Below are 24,277 nucleotides of genomic sequence, written 5' to 3' on the forward strand. Positions count from 1 at the left end.
TTCAGAGTTTCATAGGGAAGGTGCTCAACAAGATCCCTCTAGGTTCTCCTTCAACACTGATAGCTTATCATTACACAGTGAAGATGCTTGCGTGGTGATGGCAGCCGCTGCCCCAAAGCAAGTCTTTTTTGCAGGTCTGCAAGCTCAGCTGGACAGAAGTCCCACCTGCTTTCCAAAAACACTGGGTGGGGGCCAAGAAAGGTGCTGGCAGTGGCTGCACCCCAGGGCACACTGTGTGTGTGTGTGTGGGATTCCTGCCACCATGGACTCCAATGGTGCAGATTTCCAATGAGTATGGCTCCCTAGCATTCATGGAGCTTCCTGGCCTGAACAAAAATTTTGTAACATAAATTTAATATTCACACCTATTCACTGAATATTCACTGTGAATGAAGCTACTGGCCACCTGTAGTGCAGCGAAGCAACAGCCCAAGGCTTACCTGGGAGCTGCCTTTGTGTCCACATAGCAGGGAGCAGGTGCAGAAAAACACCCTCAGCTCCCAGCCTTTTTTTCGCTTGCCACCCGTTCACTTGCGTATAAGTCGAGGGGGGCTTTTTTCAGCACAAAAAAATGTGCTGAAAAAGTAGACTTGTACACGAGTATATAAGGTATATAACCATTGTCATGTATATATAATCGTTGTCATGTCATATATATATAACCATTGTCACTGTAGAGTCTTCAAGTCAAAAGAAGTTTAGAGGTGGCTTGCTGTTGCCTGCCTCCACAAACCTGGTATTCCGTGTCCGCCCTTCCAAATAATAACCAGGGCCAGCCATCAACTAGCTTGGCGACTTGGTTCCACGCTGCATTAATAATACTGTCCTAGAACAGAACCAACACTGCATGCTTAAAACAATTTGATCATAGAAATGTTCATTTCTAGCTAGCCAGCACTGCTAGATCACCTTCAGTAAATCTGGTAATTTCATAACTTTATCACAACAGTGTTGTATGGTATAGCTAATTGTTTTATTTGTAGATTTTATACATTGCCTTTTAGTTGAATCAGAGCCACCAAGGTGGCTCACAAATTAAAAGCAGATAGTCAGAAAACTATCAAACCAATAATAACTTATATTAATAAGTATGTAAAGGGGTTAAGGAATTTTCTCTTGGTCCTTGTTATGCAATAGATGCTACCCAGAGACACTTTAGGGAGCTAATGTGCCTTTAAATGAGATACAAAACTGGTTAACAGTGATTCAGAGATGATCAGGAAGAATAAGCGTCCAAGCAAGAGGTCTGTTCCTTTCAAACATGTCAATAAAGTTAGTTAGGTGCAACACAATGTGCAGAGAGGTTGGTTAATTTTCTGTATGATGAAATTTGAAGAGAAAGTGTTTTGTTCAACTTGCGGCTGCTCATTGATATAAATTTTCCATATTCTTGTCTTTTGCCACATAGTTTTCCATTCCATTTCTTGAGCTATCCAAGGTGGCAAGCATTCTTGAACATGACTGTCCAGACAAAAATTTTAGACTTCGTGCTAGAGTCATCCACAATACTCACTGAAAATATAAATGGAATAGGTTAAATTGTAGTCTTCAAACTGACAGTTGTTTTAAGTCTTTCTGCATGTGTAGATATTTTGTAACCAGCTCTTATTTTAAATGCTGCCTAAGAAGTGCCATTTGTATCCACTTTTTTTGAAGATCAACAATTAAATGGTATCAACTTGAATTACAAGATCCTCCACTGCAGGAGTCCCCAATGTGGTACCCATAGGTGCCATGGCATTCATCAATTCCTTTCCTAGTGCTTGCCAAGTGTTTTTAAAAGATGGGTGGGGCCAGGTAGGCATTTTGACCAGCAAGCATCTGATTGGCTGTGCGTATTTTTTAAAACACTGCTTTGGCAGCAGCTGCCACCACATCACAAGGCTCTGCACAGTGTGACTGAAATTAAGCTGAAGTGTTCATTCTGAGGCTGGCTCCTCTTCTTGGGGCAGCCATGTTGGGCTGTGCCCACCATGCTATGTCACACTCAAAGGGCCCACAGGTTGGGGATCCCTGCTCCACTGGCTACATCACATTCCATGACTTTCATCCCCATCTCCACCTCCCTTCATTGCTACCTCTAATTACCTCTAACTTTTTAAGACACTCCCATCAGGACATGTTTTACTTGATTGTTTCATCAATCAACATACATATAGACTTAAGATAAAAATACCAACTACTGCATAACATGGAAGATTGTATTTCCAGAGTCAGGACTAGGTTCTCAAAATACAGGCCTTGCCTAAATTAAGCACTGAATTGATTCTTTTAGGACACGATGATTTACTTCACACATGATGATTTACCTGCAGTTATTGCTCTACACCAGACCTGGGCATTATACGGCCCACAGGCCACATCCGGCCCGCCGGATGACCCTGACTGGCCCCCCTTGCCGTGCTGGGGAGCGAGGCGTCTTTGAAAGCCCCGCAGAAGCCGGTTGCCTTGGCTGCCGGCTTCTGCAGGGCTTTCAAAAGCGCCTCGCCCCCCTGCCTTTTGGCCCGGCCCTCCACAATATTTTCTGTTTCTTATGTGGCCCCATGGAAAAAATAATTGCCCACCCCTGCTCTACACAGAAAAATGTGACCGCTTAACGCCTGCAGGCAAATGTCACTTTACTTACTCAGATGAAAGAATTGGTTACATTTGTTACACATGACAGTTTCCGCTCATTTCTCTGCAGAGAAGAAATATTAATTCAGGCCTATAGTCTTAATTAACGGCCTAGTCTTCAACTTCAGTAGAGTGAAAAGGGCTTAATGTGGTACAAGCTATGAAAGCGCTCCTAGTTTTCATTTAAACTTAGAAGAAAAACACAGGTCTTTTACCACTGCATAGGAACCAAAATGTATGAGAGGGCAGATGCTACTCAGTTGAGTAGTGGTTGAAATGTAGACTTTTAACAGCGCCTGCACTGTGATGAGTGAAAATTTTTTACCCACACTTCACTGATTGTCTAAGAATCAAATTTGGCAAAACTGCGTCCCCAATTCTGCTGCAGGAAAGTAGCATCATTTTGGAATCTGTTTTTGTTTTACTTTTAAAATTTGCTGCAGGGACTTAGTCTTGCTGGGTTCTGTCGCAAAGTGGATGTGGCATCTGCATTGTTTTCAATAGCCAGAAGGCTTTTCTTCCCTTGCTATTTTCACAAAGAGGGGGCTCAGAATATGAGCACAGAGGAAGAGCAAAGGGCTGGAGTGGCCATTAAGAACAGCCTACCTGTGACCCACTTTTGGACCTAAACCACATGTTGGGAAACATTGCTTTATTTGATGGACAGAGTCTACCATGGCAGACAGAGAAGATATACCAATCTTCAATCATACACAAAAAAGAAAATTCCTTATAGACACTGAAACAAAGCAGGGAGAAGGGTCAATTGCGAGCATATCTTGTCCTATCCTACTTCATTACATTTCTGGCTCTGAAAATGCTATTCCTATGATTAAATCTCACCTGTTTTCTTTGTTACTAAAACCAAGAGCAGGCCTTTCCAACTGTGCAGAAAGTTCTTCATTATTCAGCTTCTCGGCAAACCTGGGTGCTTTTATGTTTGAGTTGTATTTTGATAAAATCTAAAGACATGTAGAAGAAAAATTAGAGAAGTGTGGATGTCTCTAGCTTATAGCAGTTCTCAATTTTTATTCCCTCACCCCACATAAACTGGCAAGAAAGTGCAGAACAGGGTGATTATCTCACCTGCAGAATTTGTGTTGGAATCACAGTTATTTCCGGAGCTGGTGGAGGACTGGTGAGTGTGTTTCTGTAGTCTGATACTGCAGGAGGAGCAGGTGTTTCAGGGTAGTCCAGATACTTGACCGAGGGCAGGACAGGTGCAACAGCTTCTTCCACGTATCTTTTATTTGGTACCGTCTGGATGACGTATGCTTGCTGTAGAAGAATGAGCATGGTCAGCAACCGGAACATGGAAACTAAGTACCTTGCTTCCAAAATTTTATGATCCTCATCACTGATAACACAGTGACAGGAGGGGAAGCCTAACCATGACACTCAACGTTTACAAAAAAGGTTATTTGGTACTTACTTCAGGTTCTTTTTCGAGAGGCTGAGGATTTGGATGAGTATGATTAGATGCATCCAACTGATTACTCTCTGGGGATTTTGGTAAAGCAATGTTCTTTCTGGGAGGGACTTTCACGCCAGGTGTACAGAAAGTGGGTGCTGCAGGTGAAGCCATATAATCTGTATGATTAGATGCACCCAACTGATTACTCTCTGGGGATTTTGGTAAAGCAATGTTCTTTCTGGGAGGGACTTTCACGCCAGGTGTACAGAAAGTGGGTGCTGCAGGTGAAGCCATATAATCATAATCTGAAAAAAAGATATAATGGTAAGAACCCAGTTCAGTGTTGAGAAATAAATTAGGTATAAAAATCAAAACATAGGCCTGAAATCCATCATTCTATGATGGTTTCCTTTTTCACCAGATCTCAAGTTTCAGTGCAAACCTATTGGGAAGCTCCTCAGCTATGCCTAGAAGTTTTTGATGCAACTGGTGACCCGTGGATGTTTTGATACTTGGAAGGTGCTGGGCGCAGACAGAACAATGACTCGTCTTGCAATGCTTGTAGCATTCCTAAATTCCCCATTTTAGACTTTAAAATAGCAGCGGCATCCTTGTGACAGATTCAAGCCTGCGAGGATGTCTAGTTTGGTTCTCAATGTGCCTCTTGAACATATTGATATCAAAAACCAACATTCCTGGGATGCTCCTAGTAGTAATACAATTGCTTCTTTACCTCAGTTTAAGTTTAGCCAACTTGCCAAATCTGCCCCTCCCCCAACCCAGCACAAATATGTGTTATTTGAATATAAGCAACTTTTAATTTCAACTTTTAAATGGCTCTTTCAAGGTTTAAACGGCCAATTTTTACTTACCGTGCACTTTACTCTTTTGCCTAGGTGTAGCTAGGTTCTCTTTTGATGCCAACACCATTGATGACCCATTCATCTTATCATTGGCTTGCCTAAGGAAAGGACAAAAACTCTGTCAAAGCTATGAAAGATGTAATGGCTTAAGTGAAGGGATACTGCATAGATGTTCCTGAAGACAGAATGTTTTCATGGTATAGCAAACTAGGATTGCAGGAGAAAAAGAAGAGTTTTGTTTTTTATACCCTGCTTTTTCTCTACTAAAAGGAGTCTCAAAGCAGCTCTCACAATCACTTCCTTCCCCACAGGCGTCTTGTGGGGCAAGTGGGGCTGAGAGAATTCTGAGAGGACTATGACTGGCCCAAGGTCACCCAGCAGGCTGCATGTGAGGGAGTGGGGAATGTAATCTGATTAAAGTACACTGCTCTTAACCACTACACCACGCTGACTCATCTCCAGTGTTGTAGGCTGGTAAAAAATGGATCACAGGATCATAGAATTCTATGATCAGTTGAAATTAGGGGTGGAGGGAAAGAGGCAAAAAATAACTATTTCTTTTGAAAATATATTACCCACCAGCAGGGGAAGGGAAGATGTTTGAGAGGGAGCATACTCCCATCAGCCCCTACCAGCATGGCCAATTGGCCATGCTGGAAGGGGCTGATGGGAATTGTAGTTCCTGAACATCTGGAGAGCCGCAGGTTCCCTACCCCTGCCCTATAGAGTTGTTACAGCAGTGTCATCTCCCCTTTCCTCACTAAACCTATACACATAGGTAACTTCAGGGGTTCCTGAATTAAGTGTATTGTTTACAGCTGTTCCAATCTGGTTTCAGGCCTGGTTATAGGAAGAAACCACCCTGGAAGACTTTCATCAAGAGATGCATAGGAGTGTAACTATACAGCTTTCAGTACCGTTAATCACGGTATTCTTCCAGACTATCCTTCGGGGTTTGGACTGGGAGGCATTGTTTTATAGTGGTTTTGGTCCTACCTTGAAGGGAGGTGTTAAAAGGTAGTACTACTGCTGCTTGGTTCCCTGGCCTCTGGCCTACCAGCTCCTGCATTGTGACTCCCATGCTTTTAATATCAATGTAAAGCTGCTGAGATAGGTCACCTGAAGATTTAGCTTGAGTTGTCACCAACACGTGGATAACACTCAGCTCTATCTGGCGCTTCCAGCAGAATGCACAGATGTGGAAAAAACCATGAACAGGAGCCTGGAGGCAGTTTTTGGGGTGAAGGAGAGCAAAAGGAAACAATCCTGACAGAACAAAGGTGCTACTGGTAGGGAAAGGTTTGACCTGGGAATTGGGATGCTTTCTGTTCTGGATGGGGTTGCACATTGCCTGAAGGGGCAGGTTTATAGCTTGGGGAAAGGGGGCTGCTGGACCAGGATTTCCTGTTGGATGAACAACTGGCAGCTGTAGCCAGTGGCACCTTTTACCAGATTTGACCGTGAGCCAGCTGTGGCTCTTCCTTGGTAAAAAGGATCCTGACACTATTTTGATACGTTCATTTGACATTTTTACACTTACATGCCCTGGTAACATCTATATCAGACTACTGCAGTGCACTCTACATGGGGCTGACCATGAAGACTGTCCAGAAGGTACAGGACGCTGCAACCAAAATGTTGACTGGAGTGGGTCATATAGACCATATCACTGCAATTTTGTTCTGCCTACAGTGGTTCCCAATTTTCTTCCACACTCAATTCAAGGTGCCGTTGAGCCAACAGGTCTCAAGGACCGCCTACTGTCATATGAACCTTCCCAACCATTCTAGTCATTCAGAAGTCCTGCTTTGGGTGTCTCCATCAACTTAGGATAACATGAAGAAAGGCCTTCTTGATTGTGGCACCAAAGCTCTGAAACTTCCTCCCCAGAGAGATTTGTCTGTCTCCCTCTATTGTCTTCTGCCAGTGGGTAAAGACATTTTGTTTGACAATTCCTCATTAAGCCTTACTAGCCTTCCTCCCTGCTTGTGTTTTCTTTGCTTTAAATATTTTACATATATCTGCAGTTGACACATATCTGTAGCTTAAACACCATTTTAATGTTTGGAAACCCAACACTGATTCATCACATTAAGGGTAGAAAATACAATAAGATCATAAGTACACCTAGCTATAATTTTTGATGGGAGTTTCAAAAGGATGCTCCTTACCTAGGTTTTTTTGCATTGTTGAGCAGGAAGATTGTTTGGTCTTCGGTCAAACACGCAGTGACATCATCCACACAAAGGCCGCGTTCATTCATATGGAACTGTTCTACCTTGGGTGATGGGCACCCAGAATAATCCTTTCTTGGCTCTTCCTTTTGGGGTTGGGGTAATATATGCACAGTGCTCCAAGTACTAGGAAGAGCATATTTTGAAAGCCCAAAATCCGAAAGTTGTGGAGTTCGCTCTAGGGGATTAGGTTCAGAAGAGTTTTCAGGGCAAGCAAGGTTTTTCAGTTCCTCTTGATCAGACTCGACAGGTTCAGGATCTGTTTCGGCTTTATCTTTTGTTGCTTTATTAAAAAAAATAGTTAGCTTGATAGGCTTAGAAGTAAGACATATCCAAGAGTATTATAACGAATGCAGTCACTTCTGTTGCTGTTCAGTCTTAACATTCCCAGAACCCAGATATCAGGAGCATGGCCAGGGCATGCGGATTCCCAGAATTCTTCCCAGGTTCATTCTTGAAATGTCAGAGCATGATTTGTGATGACATCTGAATGCAGTTCATGCTAGTGCAGCACTGATGCCACAACAAGAGCTCTACACTGAATGCCATTGTTGGCACAAACACAGTTTGCTGTACTTGTGTGCTGCCCACATCTCTCTTCTTACCAGTGGAGGTGGGGGCTTAACAATTTGATCAACATCCTATTTGCTGTGACCATCAAACCAGGAAGTATTCAAGGAAGCTCAGCAGATAAAGGGGTTGTGGTACTGTAAGGGGAAGGTTTTAAATACATGAACCAGCAAACGAACTGCATCCACAATCAATGGAGACAAACCTCTGTTTATATTAGAGGGTGCTGTGATGTCTGAGTGCAACCATACTCTTGACATTCAGAAGGCAGTGATTTGGCGATAGAAACTTCCAGGATATCTTTTGCACTGCTGGATTATTTCATGGAAAAAATTTTTACCATTTAAAGATGCATTATTTCATAAAGTTAATTACATTCCGGACTGATACAGTACCAGCCAAGTTGCACAGTTTAACAGAGTTTTAGCTTTTAGCTATATTAATGGGCAAAAATGGCCTCTGGTGCTGAGCTTTTCCTAACTTTATAATTTATAAGATACCTAAAGAAAGGAGGATCTGTTCCTGCAATCTAGAAGAAATGGACACTACAGGCCACATCCTCCTTCGTTGCCCTCACTTCAGAGAAATAAGAGCCAAGATACTAGACCCAATATTTATTTATTTATTTATTTATTTATTTATTTATTTATTTATTTATTGTTTCGATTTATAAACCGCCCCATCCCCTGGGGGCTCTGGGCGGTGAACAACATTCACATATACAATTAATTAAATCGATAACAACAATATAATACTAAAATCCATTAAAAGCTACTTAAAAACAGCGGTTAGCATCATAATAGGTGCCCTATTATGGCCAATTCAATTAAGATCACCCCAGTAAAAAGAAAAGGGAGGGGTCAGGTTCCTCTCTGGGAGGATAATAGGTGGTAAAGTGCAACAGATGGTATGTGCAAGAAGATGCAGGGGGGCCGCCACTCAGCGACTGGACACTCCAAAGGCCCGGTGGAACAACTCGGTCTTACAGGCCCTGCGGAATTCATCAAGGTCCCGCAGGGCCCGGACAGCTGGAGGAAGAGTGTTCCACCAGGCTGGGGCCAGGGCCGTAAAGGTCCTGGCCCGTGTGGAGGCCAGCCGCATCATCGAGGGGCCAGGAACCGCCAGCAAATTGGCCTCTGCTGATCGCAGAGGCCGAGTAGGGGCATATGGGGTAATGCGGTCTCTCAGATACGAGGGTCCCAGGCCGCGTAAATAACTTCATATTTGACTCTTACGCGGTCCCAGGCCGCGTAAATAACTTCAGGGGCTATCCAGAAAACATATGCATAAGGAAGCTCCTGGAAGACAAAAATCCAAACTGGTCCAGATTGGTTGCCAAATTTTGTACATTTGTTATAAAGAAACGCAGATTAGTGAGCAGGCAACTGATATTGTATTAGAGATACATATATATGAATGTATGGCTCACAATTATTATCAATTATTATCAATATTATTACTATTATTTTAATCTAGGATTGAACAAATGGGAGACAGGCCGAAAGCCAATAAGTAGGCAAATGGGAGATGGGCCGAAAGCCAATAAGTAGGCAAGCCCATGCACATATGAATAATTTTAACTTGAGTGACTCATTTTAACGCTAAGTTATGGATTGGATTTATTTTATCGCTACGTTATGTATTGGATAAGTGAAACAAATTAGGCCTCAGTGTTGATTTTAGTGTATATCATATATTACAATTACACTGGGAATTACAAGATTGAGAGAATGTGTATAGAATTTGTTGGTCCCTGACTGTAATTTGCTGGTCTTTGACTGTAATAAATTGAATTGAATAACTTTATAATTAGAATCAACAATTGTTAATGTCCTAAATGAAAAAAAAATGCTCTGTAAGGCAAATATATGCTACTGAGCCATCATGTCTGCAAGAATAAAGTACAATCTAATGACTATTTGCCAGAGAGATATTTTCCCCAATAAAAGGTGCCCTGCATTAAGGGTATGAGCAAATCCACCACATAATTCTAGGTAAAACTGGAAACATAACATTTAAGCCACATTAAGTGCACGGTACTGATTTTTTTCATGAGTCAAATATTTTGTGGTTACTAGCAAAAAAAAGGGGGGGGGCTTTATAGAGCATGTAAAATTTTAAAACCCAAGAAACTGTTTCTTGGAAGGTAAAGTTTTCTGGTCAGTTTTCAGATATAAAATAAAATGTATCTAGAAGTTGCCAAATCTTCTAAGCTAGGAAAGAAAAAAACTTTACCTGTTTCCCCAATAATGGGCTGGTATCCATATTTTGCAAAACAGTCTCTTATTTTTCCAAGATCAGCTGTATTTCTGTTCATCAGAATTTTGCTGGCTATTATGAAGTCACACGTAGCATCCCTTTCATCAGATCTCTTCTTAAGAACATTATCAGCTTCGCCCTTTAATAAAAAAGTAGACTATCAGGTCAGCAAGCTATGCAACAAACTCAGAACACAATAGAATATTCCTGCTAGCACAGCAAAATTAACAAAGCTTTTGAAAAAGGGGACTTTGTTCTTCCACAAAATGGGAATCTATAATATGGATGATTTCCCCGTCTTTTCACAGAGAATATTGGGGGTGGGAAAATACATTTTCATTTAACTTCTGAATGGATGTTAGCATGGATTATTTAGTGGAAGAAAACTGAGACATTCAGCCTTCCTACACATTGGGGTCAGCTATAAATATATGTAATATTTTCTCCTTACCTAAGCCACATCCGAAATACAGATTTCCACAATGCACACTGTAGCTCCAAGGAGTTTCAACCAGCATTCCCACCAGCATTACAAATGTGGAACATCTATCAATCTGTCGTTGTTTTTTTGCCATGATGTATATTAGGGACAACAGATCTCACATATCAAATTGCATTCTATTTCATACTTCAGGCCTTGACAGTCCCAGGCACCAGGTTTCAACTGTGACTCAAGTTGGCTCCTGACAGTGTCCCAGCTTTATTATGATTTAGGAGTTCAGAGCAGCCAGCAAAGTATGGCTAATCTCTGACTTTTCCCTGATGGGGATTGCCTCAAAGAAGTCAAGAGTCAATCTGTCCAGCATCCAGTTGGGCATCCAGAGGGCAGGACCAGTCTGATCATATGCATATTTACTCAGAAGTAAGTTACACCTTGTGGGGGTTCTTATATAACTGAATAGCATTGCAGACTTGAACATCTTTCACCATCCAGCATTCTCAAGGATGACTCATGAAAGCTCATGCTGGAATAAATGTTAATCTTTAAGGTTCATGTACTAGCCAATCTTTCTATCAGGGAGAGAATGCAAAACGAACACTTTCTCAGTGTTCTCAACTTTACATTGTGTGATGAAGTTGTTCTGTAACTGTAACAAAAGAAACTCACACTGCCATGACAAACAGCTTTGATCTCAGGATGGAGAACCAGAAAGGCTATGGAAATTTACCTAAAACAAGCTAGTAGCCAAATGGTCATAGATCAAAGGATTGACTAGAAGCACATGGCAGGAAGGAAGTTCTCCTGAGAGGTAAAGGAACAAAGGTAGTTAGATTCTACCCTGTCCTGGCCAAGTGGATGCATCTCTCAGTCAGAGGTCCAGGCAGAAAAGGTAATGAGAACATGTGTGGCTGAGAACTAAAAAATCTTTGAGAACTCAGCGATTTGGAGTATTTGGAAAAAAGGACCCAGAATTGCAGGATTGTACCTCCCTGATCCTGGCTATTCGTGATATGGTGGCAGCTTTTGTGGGTCCAAAACTCCTGTTGGAACACATTCTTGGTTTTGCAACAGTCAGTGATGGAGCAGTTTACTGGCGGTTTCTCAAAATTACAAATGTTAACAGGGATCCACTAATCCAGCAATCAGGTCCTCAACTCCTCTGATTCTTACCTTTTTTCTGACCATTCTAATCCACAGCCCACTCTGTCTGAGGAAAAATGTGAACACTGATAGTGAATGTTGCTCCCTGAAATCAATTTGGACGTTACCGAGATCAAAGTCACTCAGACCTTGGCAGAGGATTGACTGTTTACAATTTGGGTCCAGATTATCTCCTGTTTGTCACAAATTACAAAAATGATACTAGTTGTAAGAACTACTGGCAATTGAAAACTCACTCATTGTGTTATTGTTTTAAAAAAGAAAAGAAGGGGAGGACCTCAGCCAACTTCTTGGGAAGTTGTTGGGAGTAGTTTCTTCAAAGGCCCATTCACAATAATCTATCCAAACTGACATGATATCCTACTTTGACAATTATGCAGACCAAACTTCAGGAATGAAACAGAATTGTTACAGACTGTCATTATGTAAGCAAAAGTCCTATATTGTGATCACTGTGAAAATGGAGTAAGCTGTAGGAAACCAAGCAGTACCTTCAGTGTCCTGACTTCTGAGTACAGTTCATGTAAATATCTCATTGGGGAGTCCTCTTCAAATTCTGCAAGACACACAAATTTTTAAAAAAGCAGAATTCAGTATCTTCAAGGTCATGCAATACTATGATATGGTTGAAGATTAACATTTTTCAGCCTAGAGTCTCACTGAAGTCATGATGAGCTTTTTAAAAAATTAGCTATCACCACTATTACCGTGTTTCCCCGAAAATAAGCCCTACCTTGAAAATAAGCCCTATCATGATTTTTCAGGATTTTTGGAGGAGGCTTAAAATATAAGCCCTACTCCAAAAATAAGCCCTACCAGTAGTTACAAATCAGGATGGTGTGATCCAGCAGGGGGCTCCCTGCCAATGAGGATGCAGCTAGCATCACATGGGGAAGCAACAGGGCTGCCAAGAGCCCGCCTTAATGAATTGTGAAGGTACCGTATTTCCCCGAAAATAAGCCCTACCCCGAAAATAAGCCCTAATGCATCTTTTGGTGCAAAAATTAATATAATACCCTTATATTATAAGGTCCAATCCAGAGAAAGTTGGTTTATAGCTCTTTAAACCAAGGCAGTGTTTCTTGAGATCAAGGATAGCATCTGTTTACCAGAGGCTCCATTTTACAGTTTGTGCAGTCACAGGACAGCAAGAAAAACCCCACATAATATTCATGCTATATAGTTTAGTAGAACCATGCCCAGTAGCCTCACATCATTACACTGTCACTTATTCTCTATTCTTACCTGTCTCATCTCCATGAAAAGTTTGCTTAAGCTGCTCAGTCTGTCTCTCCAATGTGACCACGAAGGTTCGTAGTTTACTGAAGAAACTGCCTGTTTGATCCATTGTTGACCCTACAGACAACAATGTTTGGTTGCAGTTGCAATCAGAGCAAATTTGTAGAAACTACAACATAAAGGAACATTATAACATTTAAACACAATTTGGTTTGTTTTAAGTTTGAAAACCTGGAAGATTCTACTTCATTTATTTCACCCTTGTAACTGAGCTGCATGTATGTTAGTCAGACACCTACAACTGCTATTTTCTGCGAATCAGCCACAGGATTCATTCCCACCATAATATTACCTGCAACAACAATTCCTAAATTGACCAGACCTTATGTCAACTGTGGTAATGGAAGGTAAAGGCTAAAAAGGTAGTTGCCTGTGAAAGCACCAAATCACTATTGACATTACATCACAATGTATTGTCGAAGGCTTTCACGGCCAGATTCAACTGGTTCTGGTGGGTTTACTGGGCTGTGTGGCCGTGGTCTGGTGGATCTTGTTCCTAACATTTCGCCTGCATCTGTGGCTGTGTTGGACACAGTGTGTAACAGACTTCCCTCTGTGATACACCTCTAAAGATGCCAGCCACAGATGCAGGCAAAACGTTAGGAACAAGATCCACCAGACCACTGCTACACAGCCCGGAAAACCCACCAGAACCAATTACATCACAATGTTTATTAGGTAGGCTTTGATTCGCAGAAAATGTGCCACTGCCTTCCCCAGTCAACTACACTTGAGCCCCAACAAGCTGGATAACTGAAAGGGAAACAGTTTTTTAAACATGAAGAATTAAACATGCCATCTTCAGTGTTATCTTCAATCTTATCTAAACGAATGAACACAAGAACCATTTTTTTATTTTTAAAGATAAGATGTAATATTTCTGGACATTTTTGGAGCCATGGGAATAAATTTGGGTTTTTTTCCCCATCCAGGGGGAATACCCTGAAATTTGGGGGGGGGGGGGGACAAACATATGTACCACTTACTTTCCTTTGAAACCTCACTCATTTTTTTCTGCTTTAATAAAATTCATGCATAACTTAGCTAGCATATAAAATTGTACTAAGTGATGTATACCTAATATTAAAGTGAGACATCTGTAAACATCTGCACCCCATCTTAGCACATCTGCAATCTAAGCACATGTCACACACTCTACCAATTCACAGAAATTATTCTTTCTCCAGCGCTCTCCAAATTTTCTACTGGAAAAGATGAAATAGTCTTCAGACTTTTCCATCCTATCCCAGTACTATCTCTGTGGTTCATGAAGATTCACACTTACAATCACCATCAACCAAAACAGCTACTGTGTGCACTACCCAAAATAGACACACACACACTCATTAGTAAAACTATATTATATAGTATATAATATAGTAATAGCTATATTGTATATAACTGCAACCTTTAGAATTACCATTCCGGGTATGTAGGGTTGTCTTTCTCCACAAATGCTTGTATATCTGAAGTGAAGTGTGTCACTCTTTGCCTTTTGACCCTTTCCTCAGCACTAGAAACAGCCACTCAGGTGAGAGAGTGCAGAGCTAACCTATACAAGCTGATGCTGGAATATCCTTTAGGATGCAGGTGCCACTGTTTAATTTTGATGCATAAGCCTGACACAGCTTCACCTCTGGATTTAAGACCACCATCACAACCTCTACCTCCCCACTGCTGGAAACCTCAAAAGAAGTTTAAAGCCTATGCAGATTATGAACAAGGTCTTTAGCAAAAATCTGATGTTCAATACCGGTGACTCGTAGCTGGGCTACTGTTGAGGCTTGCTTATACCCTGACTATCCATTTTATGCATGTGGAGCCTGGGAACTTCTTTAAATAACGACAATTTAAGCACATGTAATTTAGATAGCCTGCTTGGAACTAACCCTGAAACACTTCAATAACTGAAGAGCTGTTGTGCTGGACTAGAATCTGGTCTTTCAGACTAACAGAGTAACCAGTTTCCAAGCAAGCATTAAAAGACAGCTTTCCCCCTTTTAACCTCCCAAACAGTCATACATGTACCTACAGCCCCCAGTGGTTTCTCCTTCCCAAACTGCATCATCAGGCATATTTATTAGAGCTGCCAACCTCCAGGGGAGCCTGAAAATATTCCGAACATATTACTAATTGCTGTGGTTTTTCCAGGTTGTGTGGCGGTGGTCTGGTTTTTGCCCGTGTCTTCAGAGGCATATCACTGTAAGATGTGTTTCTCTCCATGAACCAACTAAAACTATTACCAGTGGAAAGATTTTAAAAAAACCCCTTGGCAACCATAGGTAAAATTTATTTCAGAGGAGAATGGAGCAATAATCTATCCACTCGTATACTAACAGTAATTATACAGCAGAAGAAAATAAATACTCAAGCTTGGGTATGAATTTAGATTTACATATAAGGAAGGAAAGGGGAATTGGTATGATCTGTTCTCTTTTTTTTGAGGTGTATTCTCTTTATTAGTTTAGATATTTTATATTTCAAATAATGGAACTGCAGAGAATCCCTCTGGTTCTAAGGAATTATCTGTCCTCCCTGTTACGGCCTTAACAGGGGAAGGGTATTTGGGAAAGGAATTCTCCACCAGCTGCTAAGAGTGTAACAGCACACGTTTTGAATTTTAAGTAGCACAGGGGAATAAAAACAACTCACTTTTGGCTACGAGAGGTTGACCAAGGAGATCTTTGGGACTATGTCTACGGGGAAGGGATTCTGGCAAAGAATATTCCACAGAGGAGCACAAGAGTCCAAATTGAGTTTAAATGTTTTATATGAATTTGGTTCAAAAATACATACACACAGTAAGGCACAAGAGCGCATACATTCAAGTTCCTAGTATATAAGCAGGTCTGAAAGATAGATTTGGAAGATAGAGAGGGGAATGGGGTTTTTTGCAGGGTAATACATTACCTAACGATTCTTAGGAGTAGACGAAGTAGAAGGCAGGGATTCCACGCCAGCACAGAAACCCAGTGAAGATGATATCGTGTCTCAACACCAACAAGACCAAGGGAGGAACAAGTGGCAATGAGCAATATGCTCCAGGTGAACTGAACTTTTATAGGGTAGATCGTTCCTTGGAGGGAAAAGGAACCAATCAGAGCAAGTTTTACTTCTGCAGCATCTGTGCTGGATCTGGGGTGCTGACCTTGATGAGTCAGCTCACCTATTGCTAACCCCATGACAATAGGGCCAAATTACATTATCAAGCTGAATGAGGGAGGGCTGCAATGCTCCCATGCAGATTAACCCTGTAGGGTCACTGCCCAGATATTCAGATTTTGGCTGAGACCTTTAGACTTGGGAGAGGCAAAGGCTTTTAGGAGAACCATTACAGAAGGAGGGGAAATGCAGAGCAGTAAGTATTTGCTGCTTACCTGTGTTTCCAATGCAAACTAAAGAATACAGTATCTGCTGGCAGGGTGACTTTCCATATTCTTTGTCTTTAACAGTTTCTATAGCAAGGTGTGGTAATCAAGCATGCTAGTGACTCAGATGAGACCTCCAGGTTACCAGGAGTAACTCATTATCTTAATTCATCTTTTGTTAAAGTAGTTTTGACCTTTAGCTTGTGGTCATGTGATCATGCGGCTACCTACACCCAGAGGAGTGCTTTTGGCAACTGGCTTTTGCCAATATTATTTTAAAGCAGAAATATATATATAATATTCTGGGGGTGTCATGGGCCATAACATCCCCCCGGGGGGGGGGGGGAATATATGTAATGTGGGATGAGTGAAATCTGAACTAAGTATAGAAAACCAGTTAAATGTAATATTCTGTGAAAGACAATATTTGTATTCAAACTAGGGTATTACTAAGGAGTTAGCCAAATTATGTTTTGCCTGGATGAGAAGTCTAACAGTAGAAGAAGACAACTCACCTGTTAAAGATTCGTATTGTAACCTTTTACATAAGAACATAAGAACAAGCCAGCTGGATCAGACCAAAGTCCATCTAGTCCAGCTCTCTGCTACTCGCAGTGGCCCACCAGGTGCCTTTGGGAGCTCACATGTAGGATGTGAACGCAATGGCCTTCTGCGGCTGTTGCTCCCGATCACCTGGTCTGTTAAGGCATTTGCAATCTCAGATCAAAGAGGATCAAGATTGGTAGCCATAAATCGACTTCTCCTCCATAAATCTGTCCAAGCCCCTTTTAAAGCTATAAAGGTTTGTGGCCATCACCACCTCCTGTGGCAGCATATTCCAAACACCAATCACACGTTGCGTGAAGAAGTGTTTCCTTTTATTAGTCCTAATTCTTCCCCCCCAGCATTTTCAATGAATGCCCCCTGGTTCTAGTATTGTGAGAAAGAGAGAAAAAATTCTGTCAACATTTTCTACCCCATGCATAATTTTGTAGACTTCAATCATATCCCCCCTCAGCCGCCTCCTCTCCAAACTAAAGAGTCCCAAACGCTGCAGCCTCTCCTCATAGGGAAGGTGCTCCAGTCCCTCAATCATCCTTGTTGCCCTTCTCTGCACTTTTTCTATCTCCTCAATATCCTTTTTGAGATGCGGCGACCAGAACTGGACAAAGTACTCCAAGTGCGGTCGCACCACTGCTTTATATAAGGGCATGACAATCTTTGCAGTTTTATTATCAATTCCTTTTCTAATGATCCCCAGCATAGAGTTTGCCTTTTTCACAGCTGCCATGCATTGAGTTGACATTCCCATGGAACTATCAACTAAGACGCCTAAATCCCTTTCCTGGTCTGTGACTGATAGCACTGACCCCTGTAGCGTGTATGTGAAGTTTGGATTTTTTGCCCCTATGTGCATCACTTTACATCTTGCTACATTGAACTGCATTTGCCATTTCTGAGCCCACTCACCTAATTTATCAAGGTCGGCTTGGAGCTCTTCGCAATCCTTTGTGGTTCTCACCACCCTACCTAATTTGGTATCATCTGCAAACTTGGCCACCACGCTACCCACCCCTACTTCCAGGTCATTTATGAATAGGTTAAAGAGCACTGGTCCCAAAAGAGAGGAGCGGCAGAAACACACTCGGGGCTCTAAAGAACGAAACCAGCCTGTAAATCACCCCAAACTTGACCGCGCGCCTCACCCTCTCCGACATCAACCGTTGCACTCCACTGGGCGTCCCGCCTCGCGCTTCGAATCGCTCGACAAAGCAAGACCCTGGTTGGTCACTCCATCCTCTCGCGCGTGGTCTCGCGATAGCGGCGGATGGGGGGGGGGATTCTCGCGCCATCTTGAGTCCGGCAAGGTTGCTGGTGGGAACGTGGTAAGACCTTTGGGGGGATTCGGAGAGTGACGCGTTTGAGATCTGGGTTAGATAACGGAGGAAAAACCGGGAAGCATCTGGATCTCTTTCTCGGCTTCCCTTATGGTAGTGCTCTCTATGACGAAGAAATGGCAGGGGGGAGTGTAGCTTTCCCCTAATGCTGCGTGCAGCTTTTGTATAGGCAACGGGCTATATAGGCTCAGCCTTATGTGACTTCGTTCATATTTCTTATTAAAATTCTCTTGGTCCATTAAAAGTACAAAAAAAGAATAACTAACATAATATGATGTAATCCTTAAAATGTTTCCTATCACCGAGGGATCTTTAGTTCAACACCACCCCTCGTTTATCCATTGTAGAGTTTTCGAACCACTCACTGTTACCTTGACCTACCTCGCAGGGTGGTTGTGAGGATAGAATGTGGGGATGCAAAATTAACCGTGCAGGAACAGCTAGTAAAAAAAAAAAACCCGGTTGTTTTAAAAGTCATGATCTACGTTGAGCAGTATGGCCAAAGGACTTCAGTAAAAGTGGATCAGAGCCCAGTCTTGCGAGTGTAGTATTTATTGAGCTAATAAGACCCTTGTGTCTTGACCTTCCTCCAATGAGCTGTATATGTTGACTTTTCTACTATTTCGTCCTCCCAACAACCCCTGTTGTGAGAAAGTAGCTGCTGCAAGATCGCCAGCAAGTTCGCTGGCAGAAGAAGGATTTGAATGGGGATCTGCAGTATCTTAACCCACTATGCAACTACTGTATCATCCTAGTTCTCACTTGTTGCAGTGGTATCAGTAATCCGTTTAGTTTTTTCAACTACATTCAGATACTCAGCTGGGGATGTCATCACTGCACCAAGGATCTACCTTTTTCTTACTGCTTGATCTTACTGTTGCCACTATTTTCTCGTATGTGTCGATGGTAAATAGCTTCTCTAGTTAATTTGCTTTTTTCCATCCACCACCCTCCCTTAGGAAATGTTGTTTTGTGTGAGAAATACTACAATCTATAAGCAGTTTAACCAGATCCGCCGTAAAAGTAAACAGTTGTACGTGTCAAAGGAAAACTGTCATAGAAGGTGGTGCAGGGCAGGCTGTTGTAGATTAAAAATGTGCAGTATAGTTGAGGTGGGAGCATAATGCTTTTTGTAACGTGTAATGCTGTTGAGAGAACGGGTGTGTTATAAAAGGTGTTCTTTGTTACATATGTGAAATATTGGAATAACAGACTCCTTCAGGAGAGGTTGTGGGTTATAAATCAAATACATAAATAATATACAATTCTGCATATCTTCACATAAGCTTGAAGCCCCTCTCCCCCCAGGTATTATTTATTGAAATTGAACACTCTGATCCCCATCCAACTGACTAAAGACTGTTGAATCAGTGAGATTAAAGAACTTCAGTGTATTGAATTTTGACCTCTATGTATTAATTTTTTTTATCCTAGGTCCTCAAGCCAAAACAAACTTATGCCAAGAAGTACTGCTGAACTGTGGGTTTGTTCAGAGGCTTTGGCCTAGGAAGGACTCAGCCAGCCCTACTGAAGGGATAAGAAATTAGCTCAGCCTATCTCAGTGCCAGTAGTGTGGATTGTGCAACTTGATTCTAGATTTATTTAGGCCAAAAGTAAGTATCACCAAATACAGTGGAATTTACACTTGTATAGACAAGAATACAGCTGCTGCTTATAGTTTCTGCTTAGCCTGTCTTGTTTCCAAAATTCAGAATAAATAACAAAACAGCAAACTACTAGATTCTGAAAGAAATGCATGTCCTACCGGTGTCTTAACCTCATAAGATAATTCTCCTAATACTCCAGATTTGTGGCTAGATTGTAATATGGATTTCAGGTTGAAACCCCTATCTCTTTACAGACATTGTTTTCCCATCAGGGGAAAGTATACACGTGCATTAAGTTTTCCCTTCTTGTCGCATAGCATACTGAAACTACTGTTTTTTTAAATGAAATAGTTTTTTATGAAATAATTTTTATGAAATAGTTACGTTTTCCTACATAAGAGATGCGTTGAAAACCTTCTTTTAAAGTAAATTTTGGGTTAGTCTTTCTTTCGCTTATATTCGATCAGCTCCTTAGAGAGATGTATCTGCTACAGTTAGCACCAGGCTAATTTTTACTGAGATGGGAACACTGGTTCTGGATTCAACCAGCAAGCTTCCATGGGAGATGTAAGAATTCAAACCCAGGTCTCCCAGATCCTGGCCTGATAGACCAGTGATGGCGAACCTTTTCGAGACCAAGTGCCCAAACTGCAAACCAAAACCCACTTATTTATCGCAAAGTAACAATACAGCAATTTAACCTGAATATTGAGGTTTTAGTTTAGAAAAAACGGTTGGCTCCGAGGCGCACGTTACTCAGGAGTAAGTTTGGTGGTAGTGGGTGGCTTTGCTTTGAAGCAACCATACAACACTTCAAATGGATGAATCACAACCCTAGGAGGGTTTACTCAAAAGCAAGCCCCATTGCCAGCAACCAAGCTTACTCCCCAGTAAAGGATCATGCTTTAGTTCTTCCCATGAAAATCAGTGGGGTTTAACAGTGCTTAACAGGGCTACATAAAAAAAATTCCGCAAAACTTAGGTTTAATGCTAATAATCTCCCTGAAATAATTACACTGTTTTCATACTGGGGGCCTGGCAGGGGAAGGGGGAGGGGTGTGGGGGAAGAGGGAAGTAAAACTTTTGCTTTCCAAAACCCAATAACACCCCTCACTACAAAACAGAAGTAAGAAGGTAGTAAAGGAAGGCAATCCTAAGCAAGAATTCTGTGCGAGGGGTGGGATAACTTCAGGAATGCTAAATTGGTGAAGCAGCCAACTGGTTTGTGGTTTTTCCTTCACATGTCATCACAGCACTTGACTTCCCACAAAAATGCAACAGGAACAGAAAAATAAAAGCAGTTCTAGCAAAGACTTTGGGGTGCTTTTAAAAAATTCCCAAAATCATTTCGGTTCCTCCTCCCTAGGCTTGATCTGCCCAGGTGATTGGCAAAAAACTTGGGTCTGAGAGTTTCCCTGGTGTTTGGAAAGGCACAAATTTTGTTTGTTCAACCCTTCAAGCAGCAGCAGCCAGCCTGCTCCAGCCTCCAGCAGGTCCTTCGTGCACCCGCCACTCTGCCCTGTGCTGCTCCAGTGCCTCCGCCTGCGCCCCACCCCTCTGCCTCTGCCCCACTCCCTCAAGCAGGGGCCAGCCTGTTGTAGCCTCCAGTAAATCCCACGCATGCCGCTCTAAACCTCTATAGCATCTCCGCCTCCTCTGTCTCTGCCCCCCCCCCCCACTTGAGCACAGGCACCAGGCCCACCCCCCGAGTCCTTCCTGCTCGCTGTGGTGTGCGCACGGAGTGCCCAGCAGCCCAGATCAGCCTAGATGTGTGTGTGTGTGTGTGGGATTTTCTGCCCTCCCACATGATGAGCTCTGTGTGCACGTGCCCACAGAGAGGATTCTGAGTGCCACCTCTGGCATCCGTGCCATAGGTTCGCCACCACTGGGATAGACTAATCACTGCACCATACTGGCTTTCCTTTTTTTCACATACACAAATTCTTCCACATATGTAGCAAAGAGAAAATTAAGCAGAATTTTTCTTGCAACATCTAATTGCCTATGGAGTGGTATTTTTGTAGGCATTCAGCCATGTGATCCCCTGTTTGCAGGCTAAAGTGGTCAGTTCAGACACAGAATCACCATCACAGTGAGAATGTAGTTGCAGTATGCATCTGCTAAGGAATAAGAAAATAGTGAGAAGGAGCTGCATTGTCTGGCATGGAGTGAGAAGAGGTACTTCCTTTGACATGCTGATTCTGCAAAGCTAGCTGACAGTGAGAGAACGCTATATGCTCCATCAAGTTCTCTGCGGTTCACCGAGAACACAGGACAGGGTGCCTGCCCATTGTTGAAAGACAGTTAGCTCTGCCAATACTCTGGTTTCTCTTCAGATCATGTAAATCTTTTGTCTTTTTACTAAAGAATGTTCGCTCTGCCCTGTATAGATGTACTTGCTAAATTCCCTGACAGGGACATAACAGCATGCTAGTTAATAGCTAGAAGATGCATTTTCTAATTAATCCCAACCAGTGCTGTTATTGCATCTCTTTGCACTTGAGCTGCTAATTGAAAGAATATTTACTTGTTGCTGATTTTCTGCTAATCAAATTTAACTTTTTACTTTCAAAGGAATGTTTCTGACTGTGGCACTACTTCGAAAGAGAATTCCTGGGAGACAGTGGATTGGTAAACACCAGCGGCCAAGGGTGGTTACTGAGGGCATGAAGAACAGAATGATTAAACGGTTGGAAATAGAAGCTGAAAACGAATATTGGCTGAGCCGGCCCTACATGACACGAGAGCAGGAGCATCGGCATAATGAGGAACGTAGGCAGGCAAGCAAGCAAGCAATGATAGCTGCATCACGATCTAATTTTCCTGAGCACAGATACGCCACAGAACACTTAAATCATCTTAACGTGACCAAGAAATGGGAAAGCTCTTAAATATCAGCTCATGTGCTTTATTTAACTTTGTTCTCTGATCACCTGACTGTTCACATCCATGACTAGAGGCAGTAATCAGCGATAGTAATGTTTGTTGACAAATACATTCTTCAATTTCAAGTCTCTGATTTAATCAGCATTGTCGGAACACTGTTAAATTATGCATTTTTACCTTCCGTAGGTTTAGTAATATGCTTAGTGACATTCTCCCACGGAAATGCTTCAAAGCTTAGGCCCGAGCATTCTAAAGTCCTGTGCATTAAAAACAAAAGGTCTTGACTAGATTTTTTTTGGCACAAAATAGCATTGTTGTTTAGAGCAGCTGAGCTAGTTGGGTTGGCATGCTCTGAACAACAAAGTTGAGACTGCATAAAGCAGGTGAGCTCTAAAAACCCTGTAGCGGTAGGTTAAGATGTAATGTTGCCTCCACCTTTTTGGCATCATTCTTTTTTCCCCTTCACATTCCAGGGTGAAGTCGTTTGTCCCCTGCAAAGCATTTGCACAAGCTAGCCGAAACCTTTAATATCCACAGAACAGGGAAGTACGACTATACACATGCATGTGAGTTTGGGTCACACGTGGCAGGAGTTGGAGTGAGTAGGAATAGAGGTTACTGGAAAACGTTAGGCAGGTTATCTTATTCTGAGGTCTTCAAACTGCTGAATAAAAGAAGTGATTTAAAAATATTTTGATTGGGATGGTCGTTCCAAGTTGAATCTTTCATAAATTGTATTCGCTCTGACCTGATAGTCAAGTCTTAAATGTCTGTATACCTTATTTCTGGTTGCAGGTTTTTCTCCTTGGCAGGCACGCTTAGTTTTGTACTGAAAAACTGCGTAAGCTTGTTGCCACTGGCTCACATAGTTCAGTATTCCGCCTACATGCAAGGTATCAGGAGCATTACAACATTTAAAATATATATACCCTATTATCACTATTGTTCAGTGTGTTTCGCTGTTGTTTTTTAAAGAAAGATCCCTGCACCAAATATTTTGTACTCTAATCATTGACAGTGAGGGAAGTATTAAAAGGCAATAAAATGAGAAGTCACAGCTTTAGTTCTGTTGGGGATAAATAACATCACTTACATCTTCACAGTCTGGTATATTCTGGAAGCAGTGCTTGCTTTTGATATTGTAGCTGCCAGTCATTGCTGGACCTATTTTTATATAATCATCTATGTTTTCAAACCTGTTGTTAGCTTGCATCACATTTGTAGATTGATTAAGATTTGTGAAGTGCTTGTATTGGGTGTCTACTAGTTAAAATGAATGGCAGAGAGTTGCAAGGATCACCTAAATATATATACCAGTGGTATATTACCAGCGTAGTGGTTTAGAGCAGGTGTACTCTAATCTGGAGGAACTGGGTTTGATTCCCCGCTCTGCTGCTTGAGCTGTGGAGGCTTATCTGGGGAATTCAGATTAGCCTGTGCACTCCAACTCATGCCAGCTGGGTGACCTTGGGTATTCACAGTTCTTCTGAGCTCTCTCAGCTCCACCCTTCCCCCCTCACAGGGTGTTTATTGTAAGGAGGGAAGGGTAAAGAGTTTGTAAGCCCCTTTGTGTCTCCTAGAGGAGAGAAAGGGGATATAAATCCAACTCTTCTTCTAAAAAGTGCCACCCCCCCCCCAAATATTCTGTTTACACCACTCA

The 24,277-nt window shown here is 42.0% G+C and overlaps 2 protein-coding genes across 8 annotated transcripts; one reads left to right on the top strand and one right to left on the bottom strand.

Annotated features, from left to right (window-relative positions):
- Nucleotides 1-954: 954 nt before the first annotated feature.
- SKA3 (spindle and kinetochore associated complex subunit 3) lies at nt 955-17,980 on the bottom strand. Of its 6 annotated transcripts, XM_048493761.1 has the most exons (12): nt 17,933-17,959; nt 12,805-12,967; nt 12,051-12,115; nt 9,933-10,095; nt 7,065-7,410; nt 4,903-4,991; nt 4,225-4,335; nt 4,049-4,101; nt 3,703-3,894; nt 3,460-3,578; nt 2,627-2,680; nt 955-1,512 (listed from the first exon to the last, which is right to left on the bottom strand). In XM_048493761.1, exons 1-11 carry the CDS (start codon nt 17,942-17,944, stop codon nt 2,653-2,655), a joined length of 1,341 nt encoding a protein of 446 aa, XP_048349718.1. In that variant the 5' UTR covers nt 17,945-17,959; the 3' UTR covers nt 955-1,512; nt 2,627-2,652. The 6 variants fall into 6 exon arrangements, with proteins under 6 accessions (XP_048349718.1, XP_048349721.1, XP_048349720.1 ...); XM_048493764.1 differs by having other exon boundaries at nt 4,049-4,335; nt 12,805-12,915; nt 17,933-17,980; XM_048493763.1 differs by having other exon boundaries at nt 4,049-4,335; nt 12,805-12,915; nt 17,697-17,968.
- A 71-nt stretch (nt 17,981-18,051) lies between these two features.
- On the top strand, nt 18,052-23,680 carry MRPL57 (mitochondrial ribosomal protein L57). 2 transcript variants are annotated; one of them, XM_048493765.1, is made up of 3 exons: nt 18,052-18,112; nt 19,559-19,737; nt 22,306-23,680. In XM_048493765.1, the coding sequence occupies exon 3, from the start codon at nt 22,308-22,310 to the stop codon at nt 22,620-22,622; it is 315 nt and encodes a 104-aa protein (XP_048349722.1). In that variant the 5' UTR covers nt 18,052-18,112; nt 19,559-19,737; nt 22,306-22,307; the 3' UTR covers nt 22,623-23,680. The 2 variants fall into 2 exon arrangements, with proteins under 2 accessions (XP_048349722.1, XP_048349723.1); XM_048493766.1 differs by having other exon boundaries at nt 18,107-18,217.
- The last annotated feature ends 597 nt before the right edge of the window (nt 23,681-24,277 follow it).

Source organism: Sphaerodactylus townsendi, linkage group LG04, assembly GCF_021028975.2.
Source record: "Sphaerodactylus townsendi isolate TG3544 linkage group LG04, MPM_Stown_v2.3, whole genome shotgun sequence".
In the NCBI taxonomy this organism is placed as follows: Eukaryota; Metazoa; Chordata; class Lepidosauria; order Squamata; family Sphaerodactylidae; genus Sphaerodactylus; species Sphaerodactylus townsendi.

Excerpts from the sequence above, each read along its gene's own strand:
- MRPL57 (XM_048493765.1), top strand. The coding sequence starts at position 22,308 with ATGTTTCTGACTGTGGCACTACTTCGAAAGAGAATTCCTGGGAGACAG.
- SKA3 (XM_048493759.1), bottom strand. Across the intron at positions 7,411-9,932 it reads GCCCATTATTGGGGAAACAG|CAACAAAAGATAAAGCCGAA; the intron begins GTAAAGTTTTTT and ends TTTTTAATAAAG. Across the intron at positions 4,992-7,064 it reads AACAATGCAAAAAAACCTAG|GCAAGCCAATGATAAGATGA; the intron begins GTAAGGAGCATC and ends TCCTTTCCTTAG.